Source organism: Raphanus sativus, chromosome 6 (genome assembly GCF_000801105.2).
Source record: "Raphanus sativus cultivar WK10039 chromosome 6, ASM80110v3, whole genome shotgun sequence".
Lineage (NCBI taxonomy): Eukaryota > Viridiplantae > Streptophyta > Magnoliopsida > Brassicales > Brassicaceae > Raphanus > Raphanus sativus.
The window spans coordinates 12,465,676-12,479,556 of record NC_079516.1 but is presented as its reverse complement, the minus strand read 5'-3'; the positions used below and the strand labels follow the sequence as shown (position 1 = coordinate 12,479,556).

The 13,881-nt window shown below is 34.1% G+C and overlaps 1 protein-coding gene and 1 long non-coding RNA gene across 3 annotated transcripts; one reads left to right on the top strand and one right to left on the bottom strand.

Annotated features, from left to right (window-relative positions):
* Positions 1–5,607: 5,607 nt before the first annotated feature.
* On the bottom strand, positions 5,608–9,657 carry LOC108812679 (uncharacterized). 2 transcript variants are annotated; one of them, XM_056989713.1, is made up of 7 exons: positions 9,566–9,657; positions 8,827–9,487; positions 8,320–8,424; positions 7,150–7,492; positions 6,847–7,059; positions 6,142–6,738; positions 5,608–6,053 (listed from the first exon to the last, which is right to left on the bottom strand). In XM_056989713.1, exons 4-7 carry the CDS (start codon positions 7,181–7,183, stop codon positions 5,758–5,760), a joined length of 1,140 nt encoding a protein of 379 aa, XP_056845693.1. In that variant the 5' UTR covers positions 7,184–7,492; positions 8,320–8,424; positions 8,827–9,487; positions 9,566–9,657; the 3' UTR covers positions 5,608–5,757. The 2 variants fall into 2 exon arrangements, with proteins under 2 accessions (XP_056845693.1, XP_056845694.1); XM_056989714.1 differs by having other exon boundaries at positions 7,150–7,487.
* Positions 9,658–11,536: 1,879 nt separating this feature from the next.
* LOC108808915 (uncharacterized) lies at positions 11,537–13,096 on the top strand. The gene is made up of 3 exons (XR_001942750.2): positions 11,537–11,795; positions 12,051–12,173; positions 12,272–13,096. It is a non-coding gene; the product is annotated as an uncharacterized LOC108808915 (long non-coding RNA).
* The last annotated feature ends 785 nt before the right edge of the window (positions 13,097–13,881 follow it).

Genomic DNA, 13,881 nt, shown 5'->3' with positions numbered 1-13,881 from the left:
TCTTTTTAGACAATTAAGCTAATAAACCTTTAATTATTAAGATATTTACAACTTTTACCATTGGTCCACATTATATATTTTTATTAAATGTAAACTACACACTACACGAGAATCTAATATGACATTATCATTCAATTGATGAAGATTTAACCGGTTATATAATATGAAAATAGCATGTTGATGTCCTAACGGTTTCTTATCCGGTTATCTCCAGCAAAGCTTTGTATAGAATATGTTTGCTTCGGATGTTTTACACTTTAAATCACCTGGTCCACCCCAGTCGTCACCTACAAAATAAAGATAACGTGACTAAATCATATACACTTAGCAAATGATACATAAATTTTCTTGAACAACCTGATTGCCAAAAAGTTCATTTCGTTCTATGAACAAAAGTCAAGCATGTTGTGAAGAACAAACTGAAGAATTCAACTCAAGCTTACTGCCATTAAACATAATGGCAAATATAAGATATTCGTTTGTTTTATGAAGTAATTCTACCAGTTCAAACTCAAACAATAAGAGTTCTATTGGACAAATATTTTGTAGGTACATTTGATAAACTTACTATTTTTATTGGAATCTCAGCCATGTACGCAACATATATGAATGTACAAAAGAGATAAGACCCGCACAATGAATTTGATTTGATAAAATTTTAAATACAAAAACGTGATGTGCATTCTTTTTGGTTTGATTGACAAGTTAAATTAGACTATAAATGAAAACAATCTTTTACGATTCAATGTATATTTGGTATTAGACTATAAATGAAAACAATCTTTTATCCCAAATAGACTTAAGTCACGTATGTACTATTATTTAGACAAATTAAAAATTTTGTGCTGCAAATTTTTTATTATGAAAATTAAAAATTTTGGTCATGCTGCAAAGTTATCAAACTTAAACTACTTATTTGATTCCTAACAAAAACGACAACTTCTAGATTTTGATGTGCATTCCTAAATTGGAGATGATTTATAATCCAAAGACCATATTCTGCGTCTATTAATTGCTTTATTATGCTTAAATGTGATACTAATTTTGCTGCTGTGTGATTGTCAAGTTAGATATAAGCCATTTAGTGAACGTATATTTCGCACTAACAGTTTATGGAAAATGTGAATAATTAGGATGTTATTAATTGATTGATTTAAGGTAGATTGTGCTATCTTAAAAAAAAATTATTGTCGACTGATACAACTTTATAAAATATATATAGGTTTCATCGTATTCATTCATTTTACACATTACATTTCATAACAACAGTTAGGGTTCTATCTAAGATCTAAATTCTTAGGAATATCAATTCATATATCTTTCATATTTTTATGAGAAATTGCCAAAAATACCATTTTCATAGTACCACTTTTCATGTTTACACTAATCATTTTTACCACTACTTTTAATGAATGGTTTAAATTTGAACGTTTAGGATTTAGGGTTTAGATTTTATGTTTTAGGGTTTAGATTTGATGTTTTAGGGTTTAGGATATAAAGTTTAGGGTTTAGAGTTGAGGATTTAGGGTTTATAATGGAGGTTTCAAGGTTTAGGGTTTAGGATATTGAATTTAGGGTATATAGTTTAGGGTTTAGGGTTTAGAGTTGAAGATTTAGGGTTTAGGGTTTAGAATTGGGGGTTTAGGATTTAGAATTTTGGATTAAAATTTTGAAAAACATATAAAAACAAAGATATAAATGTCTTTAACATTTTAATAAATAAGGTATTTTTGAAAATGTGTATTTAGTGGTGGTAAAGATGAATAATGGTACCTTCAAAGTGGTATTTTTGAAAATTCCCCTATTTTTATCTCTTTTATCTTTTTTTTTTTCGGTTCATGGCACTATGCAAATGACCACATTTTCATTTTGGATAATTTGATTTACGACTTTTTTTTCTCGAGATATGCGACGTAGTGTCTGTTGCCAAGATTACGAATGCGACTCTTATCCTACCAATACTGAAGCATCATCAAAAAAAAATTGAAACTTTGCATGATGAAATTTGAGAAGACAAACCGTATATTTTATTCACATATTGATTTTCATCTCCTGTTGAATTAACTTTCGAAGTTTATAGCTACTCGTGCTACCAAGTCTTGGTCAATCTCTTTTTATAATCCGACAGTTTGGTACTAAAATATTTTTTCTGTATAAGAATTTACAATATGTTTAATTAAACATGACATATTGTAGAAATTCTATATAACCTTCGATAAAAATTATGAACAAAATATATAGTAACTAAAATTATTTTCTATTAATTTTATCCTGCGCAAGTCTCTATCTAATTATCTATTAAAATCCAATATAATTATTTATTAATACGGATAATAGAGATTTTAAATGCTCTAATGCCCACTCCTAGTAATCATTTTATGATAGATAAACAAAACAAGCATATTTACCTATTTTCTATGGTAGATAGTTGAATTTAAATGAAGTCAACATACACATATATATAGTATACTAGGGTAAGTCCCACTGTTGGGTGTGTAAATAACAAATTCAAACTCTCAGTATTGTCTTAATGGACAAAGAATGGTACTGACTTGGTTCTATTTCATGACAATAAGACTAAAATAGAAAGTTTGACCAAAAAAAAAAAGACTAAAATAGAAAGCTTTCAGACTTGGTGTCCAATGAGAGAAACAAGCTATATATGTTAGTACAAGAATCATGGGTACATTCGGCGGCTCATGAGTATGTGTCAACTTACAAAAGTAAAAGTACATTCACCACCACTGCAGTTGGTGATATGGGCCTCCCTTGACTGTATCCTCGGGGGACCTTTTCCTATTGAAACTCTTAACATTTATTTCACTGCAACCATACATGTCTTGGATAAATGACCCATTTTCCACAAGTCGTGCATCTTGATAGCAGCCACGGACGGGTATGTGTACTCAACTCGAGTGTCTTTGCCCTGTAAAATTGAAGTTCATTGAGCTTGGTAGGTCTTTTGTTAAAAGTACAAAGACCTTTGCCACACACACTGAGCTGTTTCTGGATGTCGTCTATCCGGTACTCCCAACACTGGGCTAGTAATGAATACATGCTCATTGCGTAGAAGGATCCATTTAGACATAACTACAGGAATTCAGGCTAGATTCAAGATTCGGAATTTCATTGATGTTTGGTTCAGAACGTATACAGGAGACTTTTCCGTTTTCGAGTATGAGAAACTCCTCCCATAGTGGTGAAGGATCAACAAATACTGAATCGATACCATATCCTTCCCAGTAACTTCCACTTCGTACCTTTTTAAAAAGAGATTTTTTGTTCTTTGAGCCACATGAACCCAGGAACGATCAGGAACTGTACTTTTTTTTTTTTTTTTTTGACCTCCTCCCGTTTCTCCGCGGCGGCAGAGACCTCCGGTGGAGGCATCTTGGCGGCGGCGCTCAATATTTTGTTGAAGACGCTCGTGAAAACCCTGTCGCTCAGAAAATCGCCTCCTTTTGTTTATTTTTATTCTGCCAGAAACATATTCTACAGTGGAGGAAAACATGATTAGTGATAGATTAGCTCTGTTTTGTTCATTCCATTCCACATGAATTATCTATCTCTTAATATATTCATCTTTTTTTGCTCGGGGATGGTGCTTTTTTACAGAACAAAAACAAAAACAAAAAAGTTCCCTCTGTTTGTGTAGCATTCTGCTCCATGTTTGTAAGAGACTTTCGATTTGTTTCAAACGCTAATCTAATCATGTGGAAATAAATTTGTGATTTTGTAGCTACTATCCACAGTTACACTAACTTGGCAACACATGAGCATTAAAAGCGATTTGATTCGATTTGTTTAAACATACTTGGCAACACACAAGAATAAATAGTTGAAGACTATTGTGATCAAAACACACTCCTAAAGTTCAAGAAATCATCCGTGACAGTTTTTTTTGCAGAGAGGATTCCAAGGTCTCTAATCGACAGTGCTGCATGCGAGTCTCTTAGGTTCTCCAAGTTCCCTAGGAACTGTTACCAAACAACAACACAGCTCATTTATTTTTCATCAGTGTTACAAGAAACCAAAATATAGCTGGGAAGAGAGCTACTCAGTTTAGGTCTATATGATCAAGTATTAAGATAGAAGGAGCCATTTGGGGTTATACCTTGAGAAGCATATTATATGCCTCCAGTAAACGGTTAGCAGCAGGACCAAACCCATGAGAATCTGAGGCACTTCCATCATGTCAGTCCATGGACGGATCTCCTGCAAAGGCCATATGCATACCGAACAGTTCATTTCCCAATTTCAGGAAAAGCCAAGTCAAAGCATAGCAGATTTTCATATCTATAGAGGAACTCCTGTTCTCAACATTTTTGGTGTCAGCTTATCTAGGTTGCCAGGGAGAGAGCACGAAAACACAGTACCTTTGTGTAGATTGTGTTGAACGCTCTAACAGTTTCAAGAAACGATTCTAAACGTGCCCTTAGTTCAGATTCCACTTCGTCTGGCTTGTAGGCATGCTAAAAAGAAAACAGTATTCAAATCCAGTATTAATTTCACTGGTGGCGGTTAAAGCGCATGAATTGGAAAAGAAATGAAAAATGACTGTTGCCTCCTATCAACAAGTCAATATAGTAGGGTGCGTATTAGTTAAGATAATGAAGTTGAAGTCTTGGCTACATCAGAACCATAAGCTAACTCTTAACATTTTCAGGAAGATATATATATATATTTAGCAAATGGTATCTATGGTGGACACATCATGGATTTTTACCTATGTCATAATATTTATCAAAATCATTTCATACGTTTCTAAGTCTTGTTTTTTTATCTAGTGTCAGATTTGCTTGTGGGTTCGTTTAAGAAGTCTTAGGATTTGTTAGGAGATGTTGCCGTGTTTCAAATATGTATCTTTCTAATGTTATCAATGAAAACCAGAGGAAAAAGAAAAAAAAAACCTAGAAAATATGGATAATGGGAGGTTTGAATGATCTCAGGTTAAGGGGTTTCAGCTATATAAATTTTAACCAAACTAGTCGAAGTATCATATTGTTTTAAGCTCGGAAATCTAACTTTTATCATTTAAACATTGTTAGCCATCTAACGGGACTCATAGAAGCAAAATTCATATGTTAGTTTGGAAAAGTAAATTTATATCTTCAGTTCCTCTCAGGCAAACAATGTTAGTTTGGAAAAGTAAATTTATATCTTCAGTTCCTCTCAGGCAAACACACAATAACTAAATAACTACAAAAAGGAACTATTAAGTAGGAGAAAAACAGTTCATACAAGAATATATCGACTGGATCTGCACATCAGTAGGGAACAGTTTGCATTCCTCAGAAAATATCAGAGACTGTCTCTCTGCAATAGCATCAATGAACTCAATATCTTTCACAACTGACTGTGCTCATCAATTCTGAAGAACAAGATTTTGCTGAGAGAAAGGAGACTTATCACCTAACAACCTTGTAGAAACAAAAGAAGAACACTCTGTTTGCAAAAAGAAGCTAATTTTCGAAGGCTAATCAAGCAATTTAAACAGACTCAAAATAAAAACTAGAGTTTATCATCAAAAGATAGGAACATAGGTGTTTCCATCATGCTGCAACAAAATCAAGAGTTTCCATATAGCTGCAACAAAAGCTTCTCATATGACCTTTAATACCCTTCTTTCATGTCAACCAAAATAAAAACAAGAGTTTATCATGGAAAGATAGGAGGAACATAGTGTTTGAAACAATAAGTGTTTCCATCATGCTGCAACAAAATCAAGAGTTTCCATCTAGCTGCAACAAAAGCTTATCATATGACCTTTAATACCCTTCTTTCAGGTCCCCCAAAATAGCGTGCTCCATCAAAGAGTAGGGACCCTGGCCATTTATCAGCGCTCTCCGAGATGTTGCTGTGCTCACTTGGAATGACCAAGACAAGAGAGTAACCACTGTCCTTCATGTCTTCAAACATCTCCATGTAGTAGGGGTCATCAAAGAAATGATCCGAGACTAGGATCAAACTTCCTACATTATTCTTCAGAGGAGCTTCACGTGACAAGAGATACATGTCATTCAGCATTCTGATACGTCTCGAGGCTTCATCGTCTGGAAAAAGAAGAAAAAGAAAATCAACGCAAGTGAGATATATATAGATTACATATACATACATACAAAGAAAAAGGCTGGAATTCACCTCCGTGAAAAAAGTTGATCCTTGAATCCAACGGCATACGAGCAAACTTTTCAAACGCTTCTACTTCACGATAGGCCCGGATTGTAATATTATCACTATAAGCTCTTCCAATAAGTGCAGATTTGACTTTCTCGAAGATCTGATCAGGAGAGAGAGAAATAGGGAATGGGGAATCAATAGCGTCCCAGAAGATGACGGTCCTACTCTCTTCAACCTCTTCATCAACATCATCCTCTTCATCACTATCAGTTGCCAAATACTCCACCGTCCACGGACGTGCAAAGCAAGCGGCAAGTTCTTTTGCATTCTCCGAACTTAAAAGGGGCATTATAGGCTTTTCTTCACCTAAAAATCGAGCATTGTCAATAAGAGAATCAACACCAAAGTCAAACTCTACATAAGGTGGCGGCTCTACAAGAAGAACGGTGTGACCCCTCGCTTTCAAACAGGACAGAACCCTCCTCAACTCACTAGTCACAGAGAAAGGTTTGACTATTACAGCAACAGCTGCACCTGGATAGCCTGCTTCTAAAATAAGCATATACAAAGTCAAATCCAGACTAGGCTCAGCCTTCAGTTTGTGGTAAGCCTGTGTGACTACATAACACAAATCAAAGACAAGAAAATCAACGCGGAAGTGAGATATATATATAGGGCCCCTGGAAAAAAAAACAAAAACAAAGAGAGTGTTGTGAGGAATTTTACGTTTGGGTCCGTAGAAGATCCTTCCGGTGCTGACCAACAACGCATCGTGGACGTACTCAACATTGAGTTTCTTACAATCCACACAGATAAACGGAGGCTTCACGAAGCCCAGTCTACCAAGAGCCTCTATGATATTCTTACGAACACTAGTAAGATCTTTACTCCTAGGGACTGGGAAGTGATCCATGTTCCAGAAGAACAATGTATCGCTCGCTGGACAACAAGGCATAAACGAATTTACGACAGATCGATATCTAACAAACAAATTTTCGAGTAAGAAGAGATGGAGAGAGGAAATCTAACCATAATATGTGACTTTGGACTTTAACTTTAACATGGCTCCACGATGACGATCGGCGACTTTCTCGAGCAATTCTGAGAGAGATCTTTCTTCTTGTGACTGCGATGTTTTGCTGAGAGGTATAACTTGTAAGCTGTGCCTCGCATGTTTTTAACCCTTGGATCTCAAATTAGCGTGTTGGCATACTCTCAACCGTCAGATCTGTGCATTTCTTTAAAATCCTAATAGTGTTTCGAAATCCCTAGCCAAAACCTGCGTCGATTGTAATATCCCAATGGGCCCGGAAAAGGCCTCGTGTGATTATTTGGTGTACAAAGACAAGACTTGCCGTCCCCACAGCCTGCACTATTTTTTAAAATGTCTTTTGCAACTGTTCTAATAGTTAGGGCTGGGCATTTTATCCGTTAAATTTGATTCGATTCGTTATCCGTTGCTATTCGATTCGAAAATTCCGAATATCCGTAAGCTTTCGAAGCAAAGCAAATACTAAAATTCAATATCCGTCAAAATCGAAGCAAATCACAAATATTAAAATTTTGGGAAGCGAATATCCGATCCGATCCGTCAATATATAAATACATGTATATTTTGATTATATTTAAAGTTTTAAATGTATAAAATTATATAATTATTATTCTAATATATTATTTGATAGATTCTATTCATATTATTACTTATATAAAAGTATTACATAAAAGGAAGAGAAAATATTTACGATAATTATAATTTTTTTTTAAGTTTTGTGTTATTATAATTTTAACTAAGTTTAAAAATTTACAAAATATGAAGATTCATTGCTTTTTTTAATTTTTATCTTTTATATCATGCAAAAAATATATTTTACAAAACAAATTTGTATCAAATTTTTAAGATTATTTGTATTAATCAAAACAAATGAGAGATCCGTAAGTATCCGCGAATATCCACAAATATCTATTTATTTTCCGGATATCCGTTTTTCCGAATATCCGTATTTTTCCGAAGCAAAACAAATCGAAAAATCAGATATCCGTAACATTCGAAGCAAATCACAAATACCTTCAAAAACCCGAATATCCGATCCGTGCCCAGGCCTACTAATAGTATTGATTATGGACTGAAACTTATAACAAATATATCTTGAGCTCGATCAATTTGGACCTATCAAAAACGTATCACAAACTCCAACTTACAGTTTCTTTTCCCAGGACACACTCTGAGGTTGATTGGATGCAAGCCGTAGAACCTTTACACAGCCATCTGTGTAAACCAATCGAACTTTTACTTCTCTTATGAACCTACAGCCAAATAAATAAAACAAAAGTTAAAATGTAGCTGTACAACTCATTTCTACAGCAAAGAAAAAACAAGCGCTCTCTAAACTTTTTATATATTTTTCTCTCCGTATAAGAGTAACATATATATTGACGTGAGTTTTTGATAGTTCGCAGTCCATGTCTTTTTATTTCAATAATTATAAGAATAAATATGTAACACCGGTCTCCTCCTCTCTAGAGATCAGGGTGTTACTACTAGTATAAGGCGAATTTAAAACCGAATCAAAAAAGACCGGAGAAAACATTAAACCTTTTATTAAAATAAAAAGCGGAAATAAACACTTTTAAAATGAAAGACAAAATAAGTTTCACCAAACCGAAACAAAACGATTATGAAGATATCCAACTACTCATCATGCTCACCTTAACCAGTATCGGAGAACCCGAATAGGATAAGAAAACATAAGATATGACTTATCACCAAGAAGGACAAGAGATTCACCATTCATTATGACTTCTCACCAAGGCACACCAGATCGAATAAGAAACGAAACAAGAGATAAAATTAATATATATAAAAGTAGGGTTTATGGAAAGGATTAATTGCTGCTTAAGAAACAAGAAAAGAGACACGCTTGACCAAATTACACAATTAGGGATCATTATAGTAACATGAGTATCACGGTTTGACAACCAATGTGGCAAGCGATTAATAATGGAAGAGAGAAACCTTGGTGCACAAGAAAGAGGTAAACTTGCCCTAGATCTTACGCTTCTCCTTGGTTAAGGACGCGACACATTCTCCCACAACACGGAAACGTCCCCGGTGACAAGGGCTACATCTCCGATGGTCATCAAACAGGTAGATCGGGGATTGGTCGCGTCAAGACGTGGCTCCGGCTCGGGGCCGGATCTGGGTAAAGCCGGATCGAAACATTAGCCTGGACTCCACAAAATTTAGAGAACATGAACACCAACCCCTAAAATTGTTAAGAAATATTTCAAGTCTCCAAATTTTCAGATCCGGCCCTGCTCCGGCTTCATCTTCACTTCTTGTCTCGGTCACGTTCTCCATGGCACGGATCTGGTAATAGGGAAGATGAATAGCAAATAATAAGGAAAACAACAACATATAAGAAGAAGAAGAAGAAAGTATCATTACGGGAAGGGAGAGAGGTAAGGAATCGAAGCTGGTGGGAGACGTTTGACGGCATGACTCTTCTCACGAGGTGATAAAAAGTGGCTGAGTTTTGTGGAAAATTATATATATACGTCTATAAGTATGTACGGTTAGGGTTAGGGTTAGGAAACAAATTGGCTTGGTTTAGTATAATGAATGGTTCGGTTTAAGTAGATAATTATGATAAACTGGAAACAAAACCGGTTTTCGAAAAGAATCACGGATTAGGGTCGTTAAAGAATATAAAAATAATATAAAAATATTATTTTCTATATATTTTAAAAATATATAAATTTTCAAATAATGTATAATACATTTGATTTATAAAAATAATATAAAGTACATGAATTTTAAAAGGGAAAATTTTACTTTTACCACATTATCAGTATACTATTAATTATGTTTTCTTTCACCAAGTGATATTTTCAAAAATACATTCTTCATTAAAGAGGCAAAAGATTTATATACAATGCTTTATAAATATAAATATATAAATAATCTTTAAGAAGAATAAGAAATAGAAAATTTATTTTTATAGTTTTGGAATTATAACTTTTCAAATTTGAATTTTTTTCTTGCAAATTTCTTTTAGAAATTTGAAAATTCTTTTTGAATCTATCTTTCTTTTTTAAATCCTAAACCTCACATTTCAAAACTCTATCCCTCAACTTTAAACCCAGTTTTAGAATAGTTAAGCATATGATTACAAGTGTTTATTTGCCTCTTTCAAAATAAATATAAATGTAGTTAAAATAAACATGAAAAGTGGTAGTTTTGGCAATTTCTCATTTTAAAATCCGGATAACATACCATTCGTTTTAGATATGCTGAATAGGTTTTGTGTTGCATGTTGCTTAAAAGATATAGTTGTTGTCCTATAGTTTTAGTATTTAAACATGAAATTGTTGTAATTTTTTTTTAATTCATTATATCAATATTATTTACTATGTGCTGTAATTTTAATTTTTAACATTTACACCAAAGAAATTAGAGGACAAATTTAAAAGTTAGAGCCAAAAACTTACAATTATAGCAAAAAAACAACGCTTAATTTCTACTGTAAAAATATAAAGCTATAACTCTTACCAAACAAGCCCTCTATTTTTAATCAAAATCGATCTGAAAAGGGGATTAGGTTAGAGAACAGATTCATAAGACACTTGAGATTCAATCATACATAAGAAATTATATAGCTTGTTTCCTCGATGTGAGTGAGCTTTTTCATATGTATTATTTGTCTTTTCTTTTGGCCAAATCTGTTATCTTCTGTTGCTTATGCAGTGGGCTGAAACTGAAGCCATTATTTTATATTTTTTATTCACAGAATTAATTCTTCTTGAAAAGAATTCTCAAACAATTTCTTTATTTCTCTAGATTTTTAAGAAAAATATTCAGTACTAACAAAATAAAAAACATTCTTCACATGATTTGGCAAGACCTACCAAAATGGGTGGGGGGGGGGAATATGAAAGCAAAATCAAATTAAAACACCATATAACAAAGACATTTTTTGTTTTATTTGGTCCTCACCGACGGATCTATTACGTCCTCTACTTTAAGCTGGTTTTTAAATAGAAATAAAAAAAAAGAGTTGGTCACACTTTACCGAAAATGAAACATGCATGAATTCTTTTTGGGTGGATGGGACATGTATGATAATGACATTCAATACAATTACAAATTCAAAGAACGAAATTAATGCAAAAAGAAAAGAAAGTAGGGGGGCAAAAATAAAGAAAAGAGATTCTTTAGTCCCGTGTGAAAGGAGAATGAATGATAGCGATGTTCATCATCAAGACTATACTAAAAGGAACTAATAAAGCATTCTTAGGCTGTCCACGTAGGAGGGAAAAATCAACCAATCAAAGACAGTTTTGTTTGCCACGTCAGAACGGTTTGGCTACAGACACTGGGCTTCGGTGTATTTTTCCAAAAGATTATTATGGCCCTGTAGAGCCCGACAATTTCAATTCATCTTCAACTTCTCGAGTCTCTGAAATCGGCTCTTCCACTCTGTCTTACATCTCTGTAACCCTCTCTTAATCAATGATACTTTTTAATACCTTATGGCTGTTTCGTTCCACCTTCCGTTCATCCTACTCCTATATATATATGGCTTCCTCTAAACCTAAATCGTATCAAAATCGAAACCTAGCTGTAAGAGCAACTGAAACCACTAATCGCGGTAGTACTCCTTCTGATCGATGAGCAGGTATGCACTGACTTCCTAAAGTGATGATTTTTGTTCTTTAAGATTCAATTCACTGTCGTAACGATTCAGTCCCTCTGATTAATTGTTGGTGTGTTGTGGTGTGGTGTTAGTGTGATTGTAGCCTCTGAGCAATAAATATTTAAAACGATGGAGATAACTACAATCTATAGTGTTAGTTTGTCTCATACTCCTGGTCGTATAATATATTTGATGTTAACACTTTCTTCCCAGCACTGAGTACAGTAAGTGTAACAGATTGCTTTCAGTGGTGTAATCTCAAAGAAGATATCTCAGATTCTATTGTCTTTGGAGCATACCGTCATATCAAAATCTGGTGGTGGAAAACTAGATCTGCTTATCTTGGATACATCGTTTAAGGTTAACACAGATCACCTCTACGCATTATAAATTGGAATTTTTTATGTTTCAAACACTATGCTGATATTTTCTTATTCTTTCTTTGACTGCGACTGCAGACATGATCACTCAACAGCACTTATGTTTCCCAGGCCACATGTTAGCTTAATTTTAAAGATTGTTTTCTCTCATTTTATGGTATATGCTTACTTTGATTTGCGTAGACACTAGAGAAAATCAAAATTCTGTGTACTAAAAGAGGTATTTTAGTCAGAATGACTCACGAGTTTTATCACCACAAGGACAGCGAGTGTCTTGAAGAGTGGTCTAATAGGCACAAAAGTTTAGAAACCATCACCAACTGTCTTAATAAACCATACGCAGAGTGATAATCTTATTTGTTTGCTGCAGATAAATTTGAGCATCTTCGGGATAGTTTGCTGAATTTGAACGACTTATCTTGGTTTTGATTATCTGCGGCTGGAGGAAGCAGCGAGCAGACTTTCACCGGTCTGCTGGAAACCTTGCTATAGGAGACTTCACTGCAGCAGTAAGGAAATTCACAGAGGGCCATTCAGAGTTTGTGATGGGATCCATCTCGGTTAATCCTGCGTCTTGGAAAAATGGGAGATGTGTATCCGTCTATGATTCACGCAATGCCTGGTGTTCAAGTGGTGAAAAATGGTGATGAACTTGGTCAACAATACAACACTCCACACTCTGTGAGCTTGCTTCTAGCCTTAATATTCATAGTTAGTACCTTGTGCGGTATCTCAGGAAACTATCGGTTTTGTGTATGCTTCTTGACCTTCTGGAATTTTTTGATTTGAGGAACCTTTTTTTTTTTTTTTTTTTGGTAACATGTTAAGCTAGATTTGAGGAACCTTTCCTTTTGCATGATGTTTCATCTTTGTATTTTTATTGATTTTAATTTCTTTTAAAAAGTATTTTGACGGAAACGAGAGAGAGAGAGAGAGAGAGAGAGAGAGAGAGAGAGAGAGAGAGAGAGAGAGAGAGAGAGAGAGAGAGAGAGAGAGAGAGAGAGAGAGAGGATGATGAGGAGGTAGTGGAGAGAAGCAAAAGGGGTCCCAGGTTACGATGGAGTAAGAGGTGTCGCAAAGAATCACTCTCTGCTTCTTTATCTTTGACACGAGTAAAACGACGTCGTGCGTTCATTTTTTTGGTTTGTTTGACCGGAAAAATATTAGAATATACAAAATCTTGTGAAGGCGGTTTTGTCTTAAGCACTGAGTTTGGTTTATGTCTTTTTTAAATTATCCCTTACCCTAAAATCCTAAACTATATACATTTATATTAAAATATATGAAAAACCCAAAATTTAAAACCCGCAAAAACTCACAAAAATCCACTAAAATCCGAAATCTGGTACCGGTTGAACCACTGGCTGAACCAATAGATAATTTTTACATTTTCTAAAACTTTTAATTATTTTTTAGATTCTCTTTTATATTCTAAATTTTCAATTAAAAATTAATTTTCTTTCGGTTTTCTTTTTTTTCGTCGTTCTTCTTCTTCTGATAGCTTCTGCTGATTATGTATCTTTTGTTTCTTCTTCCTTTTTTGATTTTTGATAATTTTGTTTATTATTAATGAATAAATCTGTAGTAAAATCTATTTTAAGTTCTAAGTTTTACAACTCTATTTTTTGCCGATTAATAAATGATTTTTGTTTTACATGTTTCTAACTTAAATAGCCTGAGCTATTTTT